This window comes from Ipomoea nil, unplaced genomic scaffold (genome assembly GCF_001879475.1).
Source record: "Ipomoea nil cultivar Tokyo-kokei standard unplaced genomic scaffold, Asagao_1.1 scaffold0179, whole genome shotgun sequence".
Classification (NCBI taxonomy): domain Eukaryota; kingdom Viridiplantae; phylum Streptophyta; class Magnoliopsida; order Solanales; family Convolvulaceae; genus Ipomoea; species Ipomoea nil.
Genome location: NW_017616607.1, coordinates 540,766 through 561,071, shown reverse-complemented (window position 1 = coordinate 561,071; position 20,306 = coordinate 540,766). Strand labels below are relative to the sequence as shown.

At 40.4% G+C, this 20,306-nt stretch overlaps 1 protein-coding gene across 1 annotated transcript; it reads right to left on the bottom strand.

Annotated features, from left to right (window-relative positions):
* Positions 1-5,284: 5,284 nt before the first annotated feature.
* LOC109179159 (histone H2B.v2-like) lies at positions 5,285-6,085 on the bottom strand. Its single transcript, XM_019328723.1, has 2 exons — positions 5,710-6,085; positions 5,285-5,649 (listed from the first exon to the last, which is right to left on the bottom strand). Exons 1-2 carry the CDS (start codon positions 6,083-6,085, stop codon positions 5,285-5,287), a joined length of 741 nt encoding a protein of 246 aa, XP_019184268.1.
* Positions 6,086-20,306: the final 14,221 nt, after the last annotated feature.

Genomic DNA, 20,306 nt, shown 5'->3' with positions numbered 1-20,306 from the left:
AGAAGTTTCAACATCCTTGTCTTGAGAATGTTCCTGGCTTCTTTCTTCTGATCCTTGTTCTTCTTCTTGATTTTCTTCATCATGATCTTTTAGAACTTTTAGCCATTCTGATATCTCTGCTTTTTCTTCCTTGATGTTCATATGTTTTCTTAGGAGTTCTTTTTCTGAGAGTTCTAACTCTGTTAGTCTTTTTTCAAAATATTTGATCAATGTCTTGGAGGCTAGTGGATTTTCCTTTGGAGCTGTGGTTTTTAGATCATTTTGATGGTTCCCCTTCCTCAGCTTGATAGTGGTGTTGATGTTCTTGACACTGATTTTTGGACCATGTGTTTTGAGACCTTGTTCTGTCAGGATGGCAAAGATAAGGTTTGGAAAAATCAGGGAGGTGTTGGATTTGGTGTCCTCTGCTAGGTTTATGATTTGAGAGTGAATGATGCTACCCATATTTGATTGAATCCCTTTCCCTATCTTGTACAGTAACTCAGCTAGGGTCCATTTCACAGTAGATTCATGTAGAGAGGGCATCCAGTTGGCAAGTGCTATTTTCTAGAGGACTGCATATTTGCTTGTAAGAGATGCTGCCTTGATCTTGTTCTTTTCAAAGATGACATTTCCAGCTGTGAGTTCTTGTGCAATTTCCTCACTATTTATCTCCATGTTTTGTTCTGCTTCTGGTGTTCCTAGGTACTTGTTGATAGTGTCTGGTGTGAATTGATAAAATTTACCTCTCAAGTATGCCTTTCCATACATAGGACTGCTAGGTGTAGAGATGGTTTTTGTAAGATTGCAGTAGAACTCTTGTACTATCTTTGCTTCATAGGGCTCAATATTAGTCACTGTTCCAAGAAGCTGGTTTGTGACTAGGATATTTTGAATCTGTTCTTGGTTTTCCAGCTTACTTATGTCAAGCAGTTTTTGGCTTATAATCTTTCTTCCCACTATTCTTTTCAGTAAACTTGCTGATTCTTTTTTCAAAAGAACAGTACTGTGGGGTTTTGGTAAGTTTGACATGTCAGCATTAGTAACTGCCTTCTGTTTCCCTTTTTCCTTTTTAGACAGTTTAGCTGCTTTGGTGATAGGTGTTTTCTTTTGTTGTTTCTCTTTTCTGGCAGGTACCTGGGATTTCATTTGGGCTTGGGTCTTTACTCTAATAGGGCTTTCATTTTCTTCATGTGGTGACCAGTCCGGTTCATCCTCTATTGCTATCCTTCTTGATTTCTTGCTTGTTGAGGGCATAGATGGGATGTTTGGCTTTCGTTGAGGAGGGCCTACCCGTATTGGGAAGTCGTTTGGCCTTTTGGCCCTAGGATCAGCTCCTTCAAACGGGTCGGGTTTCTTCCTTTTTCTAGGGTTTTCATTTACTGGAGAAATTGGAACAGGGGATTCAATGGGTGATTCAATGGGTGTGGTGTGTTCTTCGTTCTGTGGTGTGGGGGAACGGTTTGTCTCCTCCGAGTTTGCCTCTTTTACGGAGCTGACATAAGATCCTAAATCGGGTTCCCAACCGCGATTTATGGCAAACCTAAGTTGTACTACAAGGTCGTTTGGGTCGACAATTCGATTGTCCCCAAAGTCAGCCGCAATGGGCATGCATTCGGGTTGTTCAACAGGATCAATTAGGGGAAGATTTTGGTTACCTGGTGGATTGGCGTTCTGTTCTTGTGGTTTTCCGAACGGTACTCTGGCTATCGGAACAGGGTCCATCGCAATGTTGGCGGAATCCTCTTCTTCAACACATACAGGGTTCGATGATTCTCCAGTGCCGGTGTGTTTTGAGGTGCTGTTGGTTGTTCCTCTTCGAGGTAACTTTCCCATTCTCTGATTTCTGGTTCTCACCATGGTTACTGTTGTATGAAGGTTGAGGATGGGTGGTGATTTCTCAGGTGGGGGGTGAGTGGAATCGGGTGAGAGTGATGACTCTGTTTTGGATTTGGGGCTTTTGAGATATGGATCCGGGTTTGAGCTTTTGTGAAGGGGCGGAGTGATGATAAGACATGGGCCGGTTATGGGTTGATGGACTTGTTTTGTGGATTGAGCCCATTGTTATTTTTTTTTTAATTGGTGAGTATTATAGGATACACAGGCCCATTTCAGCCCTTAATTTGGTGTATCTATTCCCATCTAGAGCTTTGGTTAAAATATCTGCTAGTTGTCTTTCTGTACTTATGTGAGTAAGACTGATGATTTCATCTTCAACTAATTCCCTTATGAAATGATGTCTGATGTCTATGTGTTTTGTCCTTGAGTGTTGGACTGGATTTTTTGAAATGTCTATTGCGCTCTTATTGTCACAGTGGATTGTCATGGTTGATTGTTGCATTCCATAGTCTTCTAGCATCTGTTTCATCCAAAGCAGTTGTGTGCAACAGCTTCCTGCTGCAATATATTCGGCCTCTGCTGTTGATAGGGAAATAGAGCTTTGTTTCTTGCTGATCCAAGATACTAGATTAGTACCTAGGAAAAAACATCCTCCTGACGTACTTTTTCTATCATCTATGTTACCTGCCCAATCAGCATCACAGTAAGCTGAGAGATGATGATTGGTGTCAAATGAATACCATATTCCTAGATCAGATGTCCCTTTCACATATTTAATGATTCTTTTCACCGCTTTTAAATGTTGCTCGGTTGGATTTGCTTGGTATCTTGCACAAATTCCTACTGCAAAGCTTAGATCTGGTCTGCTAGCGGTTAGATATAGTAACCCTCCTATCATGCTTCGATATAGGGTTTGTTCAACCGGTTTTCCCTCTGTATCCCTTGATATTCTCTCTGTTGTTGGAACAGGTGTTCTGACAACTTTGCTTTCTTCTAGACCGAATCTTTTGACTAAATTTTTGGCATATTTGCTTTGAGAAATAAAGATTCCATTGTCCAGTTGTCTGATTTGTAGACCAAGAAAGTAGGTTAATTCCCCAACCATGCTCATCTCAAATTCTCCTTCCATGTTGATGATGAATTGGTCTTTGTGGTCCTCGAGTGTTGAGCCAAATACTATGTCATCAACATAGATTTGGGCAATGACTATGTCTTGACCAAGTTGTTTGACGAATAGTGTTTTGTCCACGCTGCCTCTTGTGTAACCCTTTTTGACTAGGAAATCAGTGAGGCGTTCGTACCAAGCCCGTGGTGCTTGTTTTAGACCGTATAGTGCTTTGTTAAGTTTAAAAACACTTTGTGGAAAATGGGGGTCTTCAAATCCTTTTGGTTGAGAAACATAGACCTCTTCTTTTAGATATCCATTCAGAAATGCAGTTTTCACATCCATTTGGTAGAGTTTTATCTTGAGTATGCAAGCTACTGCTATGAGTAGCCGAATTGATTCAATTCTGGCTACTAGGGCGAATGTTTCCTCGAAGTCTGTTCCTTCTACTTGAGTGTATCCTTGAGCTACTAGTCGGGCTTTGTTACGTATGATGTTTCCTTGTTCATCCGTTTTATTTTTGTAAATCCATTTTGTCCCTATGATATTAGCATGTTCCGGTTTAGGGACTAGCTCCCAGACATTGTGTCTTTTGAATTGCTGTAATTCTTCTTGCATGGCTTCTACCCAAAATTCATCTTTTAGGGCTTCCGTGATGTTTTTGAGTTCAATTTTTGAAGTGTAGCAATAGTCATAGTCTCCTTCTTCCATTTTTTGATAGTCTCGTTTCTTTCCTCTCGTCCTGATTCCTTCATTTAGTCCTCCTATGATGTTCTCTATTGGATGATTCTTCTGTACCCTGGTTTCATCAGTGGTATGGATTTCTTCTTTTTCTTCAAGGTCTACATCTTCTTCTTTTTCTAATGTTTCTGGTTCTGATTTCTGGTCGTGTGATGTTGGAACTGCTGTTTCAACACCAGTTATCTCCTCATCATCTTTGGGAAAATCTTCTTTTGTGTCATTGACCACAACATTGATAGACTCTATGACAGTGTTTGTCCTAAGGTTATATACTCGGTATGCCCGGCTGTTTGAGGAGTATCCTAGAAAGATCCCTTCATCACCTTTTATATCAAACTTTCCCAATGGTTCTCTATCTTTTAGAATATAGCATTTGCTTCCAAACACATATGTGTGTTTTAAATTTGGTGTTCTTCCTTTCCAGATTTGATATGGTGTCATGTTGATTTCTTTTCGAATGAATACTCGGTTTATCAAGTAGCATGCTGTGTTAACTGCTTCTGCCCAGAATTTTGATGGAAGCCTTTTGTGATTTAAGAGGACTCTTGCCATTTCTTGGATGGTTCGATTCTTTCGTTCAACTACCCCATTTTGTTGGGGTGTTTTTGGTGCGGAGAACTCATGGTGAATTCCATTTTCTGTGCAGTATTCTTTGAATTTAGAATTCTCGAACTCTCTTCCATGATCACTTCTTAGGCGAATAATTTTTCCTATTCTTCCTTCTTTTTCATTCTGAATTTTGATGATGAGAGTTTTGAATGTTTCAAACGCTTCTGATTTTTCTCTAAGAAAGTTTACCCATGTGAATCTTGAGTAGTCATCAACTGTTACACAGACATATCTTTTTCCCCCTATGCTTTCTGTCTGGGTTGGTCCAAACAAGTCCATGTGAAGTAGTTCTAGGATTCTAGAAGTGTATAATCCTGAGGTCTTCTTATGGGCTGTTCGGGTTATTTTGTTTTCAAGGCATGCATCACATTTTTTGCTATCATCTATGTCAAGTGTTGGAACTCCTCGATAGACTCCCTTCTTTAAACCCTTTTTCATGTCATGAAAGTTTATGTGACCCATCCGTTGGTGCCATAGTTGTGTTTGATTGATAGTTGTCTGTAGGCAAGATAGATCACCGTCCCATGTGTAGCATTTATTTGTGGATTTTCTTCCGATCATAACACATTCATGATTATGATTGAGAACATTGCAACTATTTTTTGTGAATTCCACTTTGAGTTCATCTTCACAAAGGTAACATTATTCGCCTAAGAAGGAAGAATAGGAAAAATTATTTTTCCCTTTTCCATTTGCAACGATTTTCCCTTTTCCTCCATCTCCAAAGGTAACATATCCTTCATCTTTATAGTGTATGTTCTCTAAATTTTCTGGATTTCCAGTCATATGCCTGGAACATCCACTGTCAAAATACCATATATCTTGCTCCTTGTTTGTTTTGGAAGTGTATGCAACGTTTTGGTCTTTTCTTACCCAGATTTTCTTGCTATTATTTCTGTTGTGTGGTGGCCATACCCCGTTGTTTTGTCTGTAGTAATAGTCGTTTTGTCTTTTGTAGCAATGTGCTTTGATGTGTCCTAGTTTGTGACAATAGTAGCACCTTATTCTTCTTCAATGTCGGAAGTGCTGTTGCGACACCTCCTGTATTTCAGGTTGGTTATTCTCACTGGTGTCCGTGCTTGGAGTCCCGGGTCTTTTGGTAAGCTCCTTAACTTCTTGTAGCAGTTTTGTTTCTCTGTTCTTGAGGTCTAGGAGTTCGTTCTGGGCTTCTTTGTACTGTTTCTCTATTCGCTCTTTTTCATTCTTTAAATAGTGATTATCTTCCATGAGTTCCAAGTTTTTCTTGATGATTTGCTCCCATTTGGCATTTAGTTGAGAGTATGCTTCTAGTAACTCTTGCATGTCATCACTATTGTTGTCTTCATGACTAGCAGTGAATGCTACGAAGTTTGTGTTGTTATCATCTTCTTCACTATCTGAGTCATCGCTCAGAGTTGTTATATATGTTTTATTTTTCCTTTTCAAGTATGTAGCACATTCTGATTGAATGTGTCCAAAGCCTTTGCATTCATAGCATTGTATTCCTTCAGTAATTGTATTATCTCTTCTCTTTGGATTGGATGGTTTCTGATTTGTAGAATTTACCGGGTTGTTTGAGAAGTTTTTATTCCTGGACTTGTTAAATTTCTTGAGAACTCGGTTAAAATTCTTTGTTAGTAGTGCAATTGACTGATCCATGGTTTCTGAATCAGTTTCTGAGTTCTCTTCTTGTCTGGACTGTAATGCTATTCCTTTACCATTGTTTTTCTGACCTTGTAGCATCTCCAGTTCATAGGTTTGAAGATTTCCGATTAGGTCACTTAGTCTGTATGTATTCAGATCTTTATGCTCTTGAATAGCGGTGACTTTCATTTGGAATCTTCCGGGTAGTGAGCGTAGTACCTTTTTGACGATCCTATGTTCGGGTATAGTTCGCCTAAGTTGAATGCATCTCCGGATATGCTTAAGACTCTGGCACTGAACTGGGTGATGCTTTCTTCCTCCCCCATTTTCAGGTTTTCAAATTCAGTTTGTATCATCTGAAGCTTTGATTGTCTTACAGTTTTGTTTCCCTCATGATGATCGCACAATATACTCCACGCAATTTTGGCTATGCGTGTTGATGCAATTAGTTTAAAAGTGTCTTCGCTTACTGCCCCATATATTGCATTCATAGCCTTTGAGTTGAAGTCATATTCAGTTTTCTCTTCTTCGCTCCAATCAGTTCTAGGCTTTGCATTCCCTTTATCATCAACTGGAGTTTTCCATTCGTTTTCTATTGCATTCCAGACGCCTTCTCCTTGTGCTAGAATGTATATCTGCATTCGAGCTTTCCAGTAGGAGAAGTTTGTGCCAAGTAGAGCCGGGGGTCTATTGTTTGAAAGTCCTTCTCTTGGGAACTCCATTTGGATCCTGCTGGTAACTTGAGCAGACCCGCTCTGATACCAATTGAAATTAATATAGACGTTTGAATTTGGTAACGTTGAAACAGACGTTGTGACACAAATATTTATAACGCAGTTTCGGGCAAGCAGCCCTAATCTGCGAGGCACTTCTCAAATTGAGAATTTGCCTAAATCCACTAAAAGCTCAATATTTAAAGTACACTTTGTTTAGGGAACAGGGATTACACAATATGATTTCCTATTAAGCTATTGAGACCTAAACACTTGTACTACTTTTCAAGGGGATTTGGGTATCTCTCTCAATTACTCTCGTGCTCACGATTAGGTGCTGAAAGCGTAAAGAGAGGAATTGTGATGCATCTTCTTTTATAAGACGAGAGTTATTGATTGAATGGGAATAGGGTTGCTAATCCTATTTAGATTAGGAATTGAATTCCTAATCCTTGTTTGACTTGATGATCCCCTTTTGTCTAGAATTTGACAAACTTGTCAACACTTGTAGACTTTTGCAACAAGAGAGGAGGGATGTTGAATGAGTCTCCAAGCCTGTTTACAAAAGAGAGCAGTATTAAAAAAGATCAAACTTCTGGAATCCAATTCCACCCCAGTCCTTTGGAACACACATTTGAGACCAAGCCTTCCAACGTATACCATTGCGACTACCATAATCAGCCCCCCACCAAAAGGCATTAAATGCACATTCGATATCTCTAACAATATCCTTTGTTATTTGAAACACACTCATAGCATAAGAAACGAGCGCTTGAATAACACTCTTGATGATAACTTCCTTTCCGGCCCTTGAAAGAAACTTGTGGCTCCAGTTACGGATTTTGTTAAGAACCCTATGCTTGAGGAAACCTACGATCTCTTTTTTTTTCTGCCAATAAGATATGGTAAACCTAGATAATTTCCAGAATTCCCTACCCCTTCAACCTGCAAGATGTTGCAAATCCTAGACCTCAGGTTATCATTGACATTGGGGCTGAAAAAAAAAAGGAAGACTTACTGAAGTTGATTAGTTGGCCAGAAGCAGTAGCATACTCATCCAGGATCACCTTTATAGTTTGGATTTCAGGAATGGTGGCTTTGCATAACAGGAAACTGTTATCTGCGAAAAGGAGATGGGAAATCTTTGGAGCACCACGAGCTACTTGGATCCCATGAAGGAGACCGTTTGTTTCTGCTTCTTTGATCATAGTACTAAGACCTTCGGCAACAATAATGAAGAGGTAGGGGGAGATGGGATCTCATTGCCTAAGACCTCTTAACGGGGTGATTGGACCAATCAAATTACCATCGTGAGAGATATGATATTCAACGGTGGAGACACATTCCATGATGAGGGAAATCCATTTGTCACTGAAACCCATTTTGTGCAGAATATCTTGAAGAAAGGGCTATTCCACACGATCGAAAGCCTTACTCATGTCGAGTTTGAGCGCAGTGAAACCTTCCTTGCCCTGTTTCTTGCGCTTTAAGTATTGGTGGGCTTCAAAGTCAACCATAATGTTGTCTGTTATCATTCTGCCAGTGACGAACACGCTCTGGTTTTCAGTAATAACTTTGTCTTGCAACCCTTTCAACCTGTTCGCCAAAACTTTTGCTACAATCTTGTATGCCACATTGCATAGAGCAATGGGACGCAAATCACCCATGTTCTTAGGAATAGTCTTTTTTGGAATGAGAACAATGTGGGTGTTGTTTAGTCATTGTGGCAGCTTCCCAGAGACAATAAAATCATTACACAGATAGGTTATATCATTACCAAGGATTTCCTAGAAAGCTTGGTAGAAGCTGGGGTTGAAACCGTTCGGACCCTGGGATTTATCGGGGTGCATAGAGAAAAATGCTCGTTTTACCTCATCCCCATTGGTAGGCCTCAAGAGAAATTGATTGTGTGCATCAGTGATTTTTTATTTTATGCAATTAAGGACCGGATTAGGGTTTCCAGAGGCAGATTTGAAAAGATCGAAAAAATAGTTGAGCATTACCTCGTTAAGAACCAGACCTTTTTTCTATCCAAATGCCATTTGAGTTCTTGAGCTTATTGATGGCATTGTTTCTCCTTCTTTTAGAGACCGACTTGTGAAAGAAATTAGAGTTGAGGTCCCCATTTTTTTACTAGAAAGCCTTCACTCGTTGCTTCCAATAAGTATTTTGTTAGTGGAGTAGGTGGATACAACTTCGTTTTGCATCTAAGAAGGCGTGAAGACTGGAGTGATCTGTTCTATTTCTGATAGCGTACATCTGTCTAAGGCAGTGGTTAATCCTTGCCTGGAAGTCAGAGGTCAATTTTCTGCCCCAATCTCATATAGCTTTGCTACAGGATCCTAACCTAGAAATTAGACTTGCACCTCTTGTAGCATTCCAAGATTCAGCCACAAGGTTTCTACAATTTGATTCATTAATCCAAAGATTCTCAAACCCGAATTTGTTTCTTTTCTGGACCGAATAGTGGAAATCAAATTCATGATGATTGGTAGATGGTCGCTAACCCGAGTGACAATTGATTCGACAACCTCTTTGTCAAAGAGTTCCAAGCAAGAATGAGAAGCAAGAACACGGTCAACACACTCTTGAACCCAGTGGGGGGTGCCTCTGCCTCTGTCCCAGGTGAACTTGTGCCCTTGAATTTCAAGATAGATAAACCACAATTGTCAATGGCAGAATTGAAACCCTCCATGAGCCAACGAGGGTGGGGGTGACGACCAATCTTTTCATTGGCGCTTCTGATGTCGTTGAAGTCTCCTATTATAACACATGGGAGACAGCTACGGGTAGAGAGATCGCGGAGGAGCTGTTAAGATTCATGCCTCTTGTTTCTTTCAGGATGACCCTAGAATCTTGTAACACCTCACTTTTCTAACCCTTTAAACACCAATCTAAACCACAATTATTATAAACTAAACAGCATAATTAATAACTAAAAAGATAACTAGTGGGAATGTCACCGCCACAACCACCACTCCATGTGATTGCACAGGCTAAGGGGTAGAACTAGAAATAAAATAAATAACTAACATCCATAATAAATACTGAAAATCATAAGGGGGAAAAAGGTCACCCCAAAAGTCTACATCATCATCGTCTAAATTCATCATAAGTCTAAAACATGAATAACAAAGTCATCAACATAATCATAAGAGTTTAGACATCTCAAACTACGAGACTAATCCAACTCGATCACTTCTCACTACTGGGCCCACCTGAAAGGGGTTTTGCAAGAAACACATAGACAAATAGGAAAACACCTGTTAGCACGAAGCTAAGTATAATAACACTTAACCCTGTAAAGTACTATAGATATACTTTGAAAACATTTGATTACTCTTATAAACAACGAACTCATCTCCTATACATCTTTAGAGCTATCATATACTTTCTAGATGCTTGCAACCTATAATATCAACAAACATGCTTCAAAACATAAGACTTAACAACCTAGATAGTAGATACTTCAACATGTAAACTTCACAATAAACTTAACAAGCAACTCATGCTTACAAGTAGTAACATGCTAATAAACTACATAATAGGTATTCTCATGCTCTCAACTTCTTATCACATAACTGAACATACAAGGCTTCAAATATAACTATACGGTCATGCTTGATGAACAATCTTAAATCAACATTTTCACTATACAAACACATACGATATTCTACTCAAATGCAATCTTGTGCAATTCTATAATCACATGCAATCTCGTGCAATACTATACTCATACTCATATGCAATCTCGTACAATACTATAAACATACTCATATGCAATCTCGTGCAATACTATAGATATATATACTCATGACCACTCGTTGTAAAAATAGAGTATGTTTTGTGGAGGTATCTTTAAGTCATAAATGACTTGCTTTCTTATCTCTTGAGTCTCTCTTGACTCACTTTCTTTTCTCTTGAGTCTTTCTTGACTCACTTTCATTTCTCTTGAGTCTCACTTGACTCACTTTCTTTTCTCTTCGCTCGTAGACGGCTCAGGGTTTCACCATTGCGTGAATTGCCCCATCGGGAACGGCGTAAATCTGACCCAATATCTCCTACCGTCTACGGAACCAATCTCGTGGTTCACGCGTTGTGGATCAGATATCGAACTATCAGTGTGCACACCCCCTTACCAGGATTCCAAGCCTGGCGGGCAGTTTCCAACCTCGTAACGTGGGAATACGCCACGTTACATGTACTGGGACCGCAATGTCCATAAATATCTCCCGAGAGGACATAGTCCAAAATGTATCCTCCAAAACCTCACCAATAGATAATACATAGATATATATCTCGTGCATCAAACTCACGCATGCAACAACTTCTCAACTTCTCAATGCATCATATAATGATGTACCACATGCTTATGGATTTTTGAAAGTAATACTTGGGCTCACGTTGGCCCCTTTATGCATTTTTGAAATATGACATATGGGAGATGCAAAATACTCTATAACATGCTTCTAAACCATGTATATAAACCATAAAGTACTCAAGGATATAATATCATGCTCGGTTTGCAACATAGCAAATTCTATACATTTCTATTAACAAATATGCTTCAATTCTCATTAATCAAATATCACATTTTAGTCATGCTTTCATAATAAATCATACTCTCAAAGAATCAAGCTTCTCTACTCAACACAAAAATATCAATAGATCACATTATCAAGCATTTCTTATACACAGTGAACTTAGCCAAAATATGTACTGTGTAGCAAATCCTTCACAAATCCTTCATAACTTACTCATTTTTTTTTTATCCAAATTCCACGAAATCAAGGCCAAAATGTGCGTCCAGACAATCCCGAGGTACCGAGCCACAAGGGCCCGTGATACCTGGCCCGAAACGACACGTAGTTGAGCCACAAGGGCCCGGCCACTGCACAAATTCTCCCAGATTAATACTCAGGGGCCTGGGGCGGGACTCCTCATGTGCCGCCCCATGTGCCCCGTTGTAATACCGAGACTAGGCGGTGGCCCTCCTCATGGGCCGTGCCCTAGTCCCGTGTATCTCCGGCTCTAGCCGGCGGCCCTCCTGATGGGCCGCGGTTAGGGCCGCTGGTCTGGTCTGGTGCACACTGTGTGTGCACCAGATGATATTTTCATCTGTAAATTCAATCCAAACAAGTCCCAAACATTCTCAACAACTCAAAGACAAATACTAGATCACTTCCAAGCATAAACACAACAAAATCTCATAATTTCTACTCATCTCTACTCAATATCAAAGCTTCACAGAGCCAAAGTTAAAGAAGGAATCCATAGGGTTATGCCTCTTGTAGCTTCTTCTTCTTCTTCTTGTATGGATTCCCTCTCTTCCCAAGCTAGCTACACCCCCTCCTTCACCTCCTAGATACTATGTTGTTTTGCAAAGCTGATAAATGGGAAGCAAGGAGTGGAATCAAAGAGGCAAATGGCTGATAAGGGTTCTATTTATAGGAGCACAAAACCCTAGGTTGATCCCATATGATTGGTTGATGGCAAAAATGTAATTTCCATTGGCTAGAAATTGAATCAGGCAAGGGTTTTGGATATCTAGTGGTCCACCATGCTCCATGGACCAAGGCTAAAAATGTTATTTTAAATACTTTGGGGTTAAAAATGAATTTTCTCAAAAAGTTATCTAGATGAACCCTTGTTTAAAGTCTTTTTGGATTCTCCCGGTTTCACTCAGATTGATTTCTTGATTTAAAACTTGGTACGCGAAGTACCCGAAAATTTAGGAAATATCGAATAAAATAAGTTTTGGTGTCGAATTAATTTAAAATGTAACAAAAATAATTTATTCAAGCAGCAATTGATCGCAAAAATTTTTAATGGAGTGAAAATGGCTATTTTGGAATTTCTTAAAATTGGATTTATAAAATAAAATTTTGGGTTGTTACACTCTATCCCCATTAAAAGAAGTTTCGTCCCGAAACTTAGAAGAAACGAATGGATCAAGTTTTCGTTGAGTAAAGGAAGATATAACCAAAATGTTGAGAATATTCTGTTGGGATACTTTGGAAGGTTTAGGAAACTCTGAGTTCTTGTCTAACTTAACTAAGGTCTAAACAATTAAACGCATAACAAATCTATTAACTGAGCTCAAAAGCTTCACTAATTACCTTGATCAAAACCTCCCGAGGAACCACCTGGCGGCATGTAGCTCGGATCGCATCCATAGGGAGTCCATCTCTATACATTCTCAATTCCCATCCTTTGCTCCATGACCGCTACCCTTTGGTCAAAGTTGGCAAAACCATAGCTCACTTGAGCACTCAGATTGTCGAAACGGTTGTTGATCATGGCGTAAAAGTACCCGTAAGTAGGTCCTTGAGGCCCACTCATATAACTCTGTGGTGCTCCTGATGGGGTAGCTGTAACTGGTGCTCCCTCATGACTCATTCCAACTCCTGGATCGGTTCCCATTGCAATCCCTTCGCCACTAGCCTCAGTTATGTGCCCAGCTTCAATTCCGGCATTCAACCACTTTCTCTGTGGCACGTTCAAACTAACCACAAGAGCAATCCTTTCATCCAAGGGCTTCTTAGCAATGTCAGCTACGGTCAGATACTTGTTGTCAGCAATCTGGTACAACTCATAATATCTCAGATTGGCGGCATTCAAAGCCGACCTAGTGGTCCTTTGTATCCTTTCTCCCAAGTCAGGCAAATTCATCTTCTTGAAAACCCAGCTTAACATCATGCCATAGGGCAGATTTTTCCTGTTCTTGGCTTTAAAGTAAGCCATGTGCTTAAGGATCAAGACTGGAAAATTAATTGCACGACCAAACCTCAACATAAAGGCAATGGTACACATCTAACTACCAATCTCCATGGAGTTGTTTCTACAAGGGAACAAGCATTCCTCTATCAACAACACTAACAACTTCTTCTCTCCAGTCAACGTGGGTCTCTAAGGGCGGTATTCTTTAGGGAATTCTTCCCTACTCCCAGTCATGTATCTCAAATATTCCTGGTGTGTCAACCCCGCGTGGGCAACCCAATCGTCTCGGTCATACATATCCAATCCATCCAACGCTAGGTCAAACCAATTCGACAATTTTTGTGGTGTCAATTCTACCTTCTTACCTCTCACATTAGAGACAATCGAAGTCATTCCCTTCTTATGTTTTGTGGACAAATTCTCATAAAATTCAATCACTAAATCGGGATAAATTTCCTCTTGGATTCTCAAAAATTTCCTCAACAAACTTCGATTCTCCAATATACTATTAAAATCTTCATAAAAGAACTCAGGGAAATAAGTTTTACCTCCTATTACTAAGTAGGTCGGTCATTCTTAACTGGTTCCCTCTACTTGTTATTTTCCCTTCACCATTGTGGTCCAAAGCTTGTTTTCTTGATCTTGTTAAAATTGAAGTGGATGACCCAACTGGTATTTTTCTTGCACTTAAAGTAGTTTAGGGAAGATACTTTTGTAGTTTCCTTGAAGAAAAGTGGAGATTTGAAGGAGATAGGTTTTTGGTTGGGGTTGAGGCAGTAGCAGCGAAGAAGAAGAAGAAGATGATGAATTTCCACACTTTGTTTTTGGGAGGAAAGCTTATCAGGGTTGGGGGTGAAGGGGCTTGGCAGCGGCTCTCCAAGTAGTCCGCGCCTAGGCCCGATGTCAGCGAGACTGACATGGCCTTAGGTCACGGGCCACAACGTGGTCCATGACCACGTTCCGTTACACGGAACGGAGTCCGTCCTGCTCCGACGCTCAGGGCCGCTGCTTGGGTCGGGTACTCGGGTCGGGTATCCGGCCCCAATTCTTTTCAGTCCTCTAACTTTGTCAAATCTTTAAATCGGATAAAAATTGGATGTAGTCCTCGACTTTAATAAATCCCGATTTCTTAGTCAACCCATTGACTATTAAAACATCATCTGGGAATTGCTTGTTCCAAATTCCAAATTTAAATTGGACCCGAGTCCGAATCTCCCCTCGTTGCTTCTTTCTTTCGTTTTTCCCCGTTTTCACTTCTACTTTGGTAACCAACTCTCTTAATTAAACTTTAACCGTTCCTTAACGATTTTACCCCTACTTACACTTATTTCTATCCTTCTAATCTCTTGTTTGTTAACTCATAACATTCAAGTTTAAACTTTTAAAACAATCTCAATTAACTTCTAAATTCCCAAAATTCTTAGACTAACACACCTTTTAACAACTTGCAATAACTTGTAACAAACTTTCTCAAGCATTCACATCCAACTAAGAATTCATGCAAGAAACAACACACTCATTCCAAGATAGGGTGTTACCTTTCTCGAGATTGCGGCCTCCCGCCTAAGTCTGTCCCATGACCATAATCCTCCCTGGTCCAGCTCCTCCGGTACGTCCTTGCTGTGCTCCCCCTCGTCCATGATTCCCATTTCTGTGCGGACCTCCTCTCGGTGGATAACAACGTCCCATATCTTGATTCGGTGCCTGATTGATCGGACCTCTGGGTGGCTGGTTCCGGATTGTACCATGAGATCCCTCAGTCCTCGGAGAACGACAAGTGGCAGCTCTATGGCCCGGCTTCCCACACTGGAAGCAAACTACGGGTCATCCTCTACAAGTGGTATTGGGATGGTCCTTGCCTCATCTCGAGCATACCGAAACCCTCTCTCTCGGCAGTCCTCCAGCTCCAACTCCCTATCTCATAGTCATGTTCCTCATCTCCCCGCCTCGATGGTCAAACCTGTTCGTCGGATTGAACCGGTACCCCTTGTTCGACTGTGAATCCACACCTTCATTCTTCTTCTTTATTCCTTGCATGGCATCTCGGTGCAACTGTTGAATCCTAGAGAAACCAGCAGTTGCATCGTAAGTTTCAGTCAAAGTAGCAAATCTCGCTGCGGAGAACGATTTCTGAGCGTCATAGTGCAATCCTCGGATAAACTTGCGAGCCCAACTCGCCTCATCAGGTGCCAAGGTGGGAGCGAATCAGGTTAGTGCCACAAAGCGGGCATGATACTCCTGAACGGTCAAGTTTCCTTGCTCAAGGTGCAAGAACTCCTCATACTTAGCAGCCTTAACGTGCCCCGGATAGAACCTCTCCCTCAACACTACCTTGAACATCTCACAGTCAAACCCCTCTCTTGCCTGAACAGTCGGTCCTTCCATGACCCACCAGTGATCGGCCTCTCACTGTAGATAGTACACAGCAGCATCCACTCGATGATCCTTTGGGCATCCCACCACATCAACCAACTTGTCAAACGTGCGGATCCAACTCTCAAGAACTTCCGGATCCTCCTGGCCCAAGTAACACGGTGGATTGCGCCCCGTGATCTTCCTCGACACATCACCGCCATTGTTATTCCCATTGAGTACGGCAGCTCCTATGGTCTGGGTCAACTGAGGGAGCTGGCGCAGGCTCTCGGTCAAGTCTGTAGATGATGATGCTCCAGGTCCTGAGGAGCGATGAGATTTCTCTCTAACTCTTCGCGGCGGCATCGCGATGTCCTTTGAACATGACCAGAAAAGATCATTCTTATTAGCACAACTAAAGGTTAGCTGATTCTAACTTCTCTATTCTTAAGACAAAGCTTGTAATAAGCAAGGCACACAAAGCAAACAAAGGCATCTTTTCTCATCTATTTAACAACTTAACAAAGACAACTCTTCTTCTATGCTTTAACTTTCAAACTCTTGGTTTTTCTCTTTCAACTACTCACTTTACTTTCTCTACTTGGCTCACAACAGATAACAAAAGCATAACAAGCACATAGGTAAATCACATAAGCAATTAACAACAAGGCAAGGAAAACTCACGACCTCGCCGCGCCCCTATTTGGTACCTAAAGTTTTCTGATTACCGATTCTCACACTTAACCACTGAACTCGAAGCTTTCTCTTCTTAATTCATCACTTAGGGCTCTCTCCGATCCCTAATCTTATCCTTCCTAGGATTTCACTCAAGTTCATCTTCTTAACTCATCCTACTTAGGATTTCAACTTAGAGATCATTTCGTATTCGGTCTTTCCTAGGCTTTCCACTTAGAGTTCTCATACTTAATCCTAGGAGTCAAACTTAAGTCTCCCGCGGTTCGTACCGATCTGATACCAATTTGTAACACCCCACTTTTCTAACCCCTTAAACACCAATCTAAACCACAATTATCATAAACTAAGCAGCGGAATTAATAACAAAAAAGATAACTAGTGGGAATGCCACTGCCACAACCACCACTCCGTGGTGATTGCACATGCTAAGAGGTAGAACTAGAAATAAAATAAATAACTAACATCCATAATAAATACTGAAAATCATAAGGGGGAAAAAGGTCACCCCAAAAGTCTACATCATCATCGTCTAAATTCATCATAAGTCTAAAACATGAATAACAAGGTCATCAACATAATCATAAGAGTTTAGACATCTCAAACTACGAGACTAATCTAACTCGATCACTTCTCACTCCTGGGCCCACCTGAAAGGGGTTTTGCAAGCAACACATAGACAAATAGGAAAACACCCGTTAGCACGAAGCTAAGTATAACCACACTCAACCTTGTAAAGTACTATAGATATACTTTGAAAACATTTGATTACTCTTATAAACAACGAACTCATCTCATATACATCTTTAGAGCTATCATATACTTTCTAGATGCTTGCAAACTATAATATCAACAAACATGCTTCAAAACATATAAGACTTAACAACCTAGATACTTCAACATGTAAACTTCACAATAAACTTAACAAGTAACTCATGCTTACAAGTAGTAACATGCTAATAAACTACATAATAGGTATTCTCATGCTCTCAACTTCTTATCACATAACTGAACATACAAGGCTTCAAATATAACTATACGGTCATGCTTGATGAACAATCTTAAATCAACATTTTCACTATACAAACACATACGATATTCTACTCAAATGCAATCTTGTGCAATTCTATAATCACATGCAATCTCGTGCAATACTATACTCATACTCATATGCAATCTCGTTCAATACTATAAACATACTCATATGCAATCTCGTGCAATACTATAGATATATATACTCATGACCACTCGTTGTAAAAATAGAGTATGTTTTGTGAAGGTATCTTAAAGTCATAAATGACTTGCTTTCTTATCTCTTGAGTCTCTCTTGACTCACTTTCTTTTCTCTTGAGTCTCTCTTGACTCACTTTCATTTCTCTTGAGTCTCTCTTGACTCACTTTCTTTTCTCTTCGCTCGTAGACGGCTCAGGGTTTCACCATTGCGTGAATTGCCCCATCGGGAACAGCGTAAATCTGACCCAATATCTCCTACCGTCCATGGAACCAATCTCGTGGTTCACGCGTTGTGGAATCAGATATCGAACTATCAGTGTGCACACCCCCTTACCAGGATTCCAAGCCTGGCGGGCAGTTTCCAACCTCGTAACGTGGGAATACGCCGCGTTACATATACTGGGACCGCAATGTCCATAAATATCTCCCGAGAGGACATAGTCCAAAATGTATCCTCCAAAACCTCACCAATAGATAATACATAGATATATATCTCGTGCATCAAACTCACGCATGCAACAACTTCTCAACTTCTCAATGCATCATATAATGATGTACCACATGCTTATGGATTTTTGAAAGTAATACTTGGGCTCACGTTGGCCCCTTTATGCATTTTTGAAATATGACATATGGGAGATGCAAAATACTCTATAACATGCTTCTAAACCATGTATATAAACCATAAAGTACTCAAGGATATAATATCATGCTCGGTTTGCAACATAGCAAATTCTATACATTTCTATTAACAAATATGCTTCAATTCTCATTAATCAAATATCACATTTTAGTCATGCTTTCATAATAAATCATACTCTCAAAGAATCAAGCTTCTCTACTCAACACAAAAATATCAACAGATCACATTATCAAGCATTTCTTATACACAGTGAACTTAGCCAAAATATGTACTGTGTAGCAAATCCTTCACAAATCCTTCATAACTTACTCATTTTTTTTATCCAAATTCCACGAAATCAAGGCCAAAATGTGCGTCGAGACGATCCCGAGGTACGAGCCACAAGGGCCCGTAACACCTGGCCCGAAACGACACGTAGCTGAGCCACAAGGGCCCGGCCACTGCACAAATTCTCACAGATTAATACTCAGGGGCCTGGGGCGGGACTCCTCATGTGCCGCCCTATGTGCCCCGTTGCAATACCGGGACTAGGCGGCGGTACTCCTCATGGGCCGTGCCCTAGTCCCGTGTATCTCCGGCTCTAGCCGGCGGCCCTCCTGATGGGCCGCGGCTAGGGCCGCTGGTCTGGTCTGGTGCACACTGTGTGTGTACCAGATGATATTTTCATCTGCAAATTCAATCCAAACAAGTCCAAGACATTCTCAACAACTTGAAGACAAATACTAGATCACTTCCAAGCATAAACACAACAAAATCTCATAATTTTTACTCATCTCTACTCAATATCAAGGCTTCGCAGAGCCAAAGTTAAAGAAGGAATCCATGGGGTTATACCTCTTGTAGCTTCTTCTTCTTGTATGGATTCCCCCTCTTCCCAAGCTAGCTACACCCTCCTTCACCTCCTAGATACTGTGTCGTCTTGCAAAGCTGATAAATGGGAAGCAAGGAGTGGAATCAAAGAGGCAAATGGCTAATAAGGGTTCTATTTATAGAAGCACAAAACCCTCGGTTGATCCCATATGATTGGTTGATGGCAAACATGTAATTTCCATTGGCTAGAAATTGAATCAGGCAAGGGTTTTGGATATCTAGTGGTCCACCATGCTCCATGGACCAAGGCTAAAAATGCTATTTTAAATACTTTGGGGTTAAAAATGAATTTTCTCAAAAAGTTATCTAGATGAACCTTGTTTAAAGTCTTTTTGGATTCTCTCGGTTTCACCCAGATTGATTTCTTGATTTAAAATTTGGTACGCGAAGTACCCGAAAATTTAGGAAATTTCAAATAAAATAAGTTTTGGTGTCGAATTAATTTAAAATGTGACAAAAATAATTTATTCAAGCACCAATTGATCGCAAAAATTTTTAATGGAGTGAAAATGACTATTTTGGAATTTCTTAAAATTGGATTTATAAAATAAAATTTTGGGTTGTTACAAATCCGGTGAATCTCCACTGATTAGGATTGTTATGAAAGGATAATTTGACTTCAATATGATTAGTGGAATAGCTTTTGATAGAAAGTGAGATATTATCTGCCCACAGGAGAGTAAGACCACCACCTTGACCAACACACTTCACACCAAAAGAACTAGAGAAACCCAATTTGGATTTTAGGGCTTGAACTTAAAGAGTCTCCATAAGAAAAATAAAGATGGGCTTTTTGTTGTGGATTAAATCCACGAGGAATTGAACTGTCGCCGAGTTGCCAAACCCGCGACAGTTCCTAGCTAAAAGACTCATTGATTTAGGCGGGCCTGTGAAACAGGACCCGCCTCTAACAAGTTTTTTTTTTTTTTTGACCCAGTTGACGATTGGATACCTTCATGCTAAGTGGTAAAAGTAGCAACATGGACAGGCCCAAAATTAGTTTTCTTCTTCTTGAGCCCAATAGTGTTTTTGTTGGTAACTAAAAGTGACCAGAAGACAAGCCCATTGCTTATGCTCTCATTACGCGTGTCCACAACGTCACTGTCAACTTGCATTAAATTTTGCTCATGCGGTGGTAGGGATTCATACTATGCGTACTCTCAAATTCTACTCCTTACTTATACTC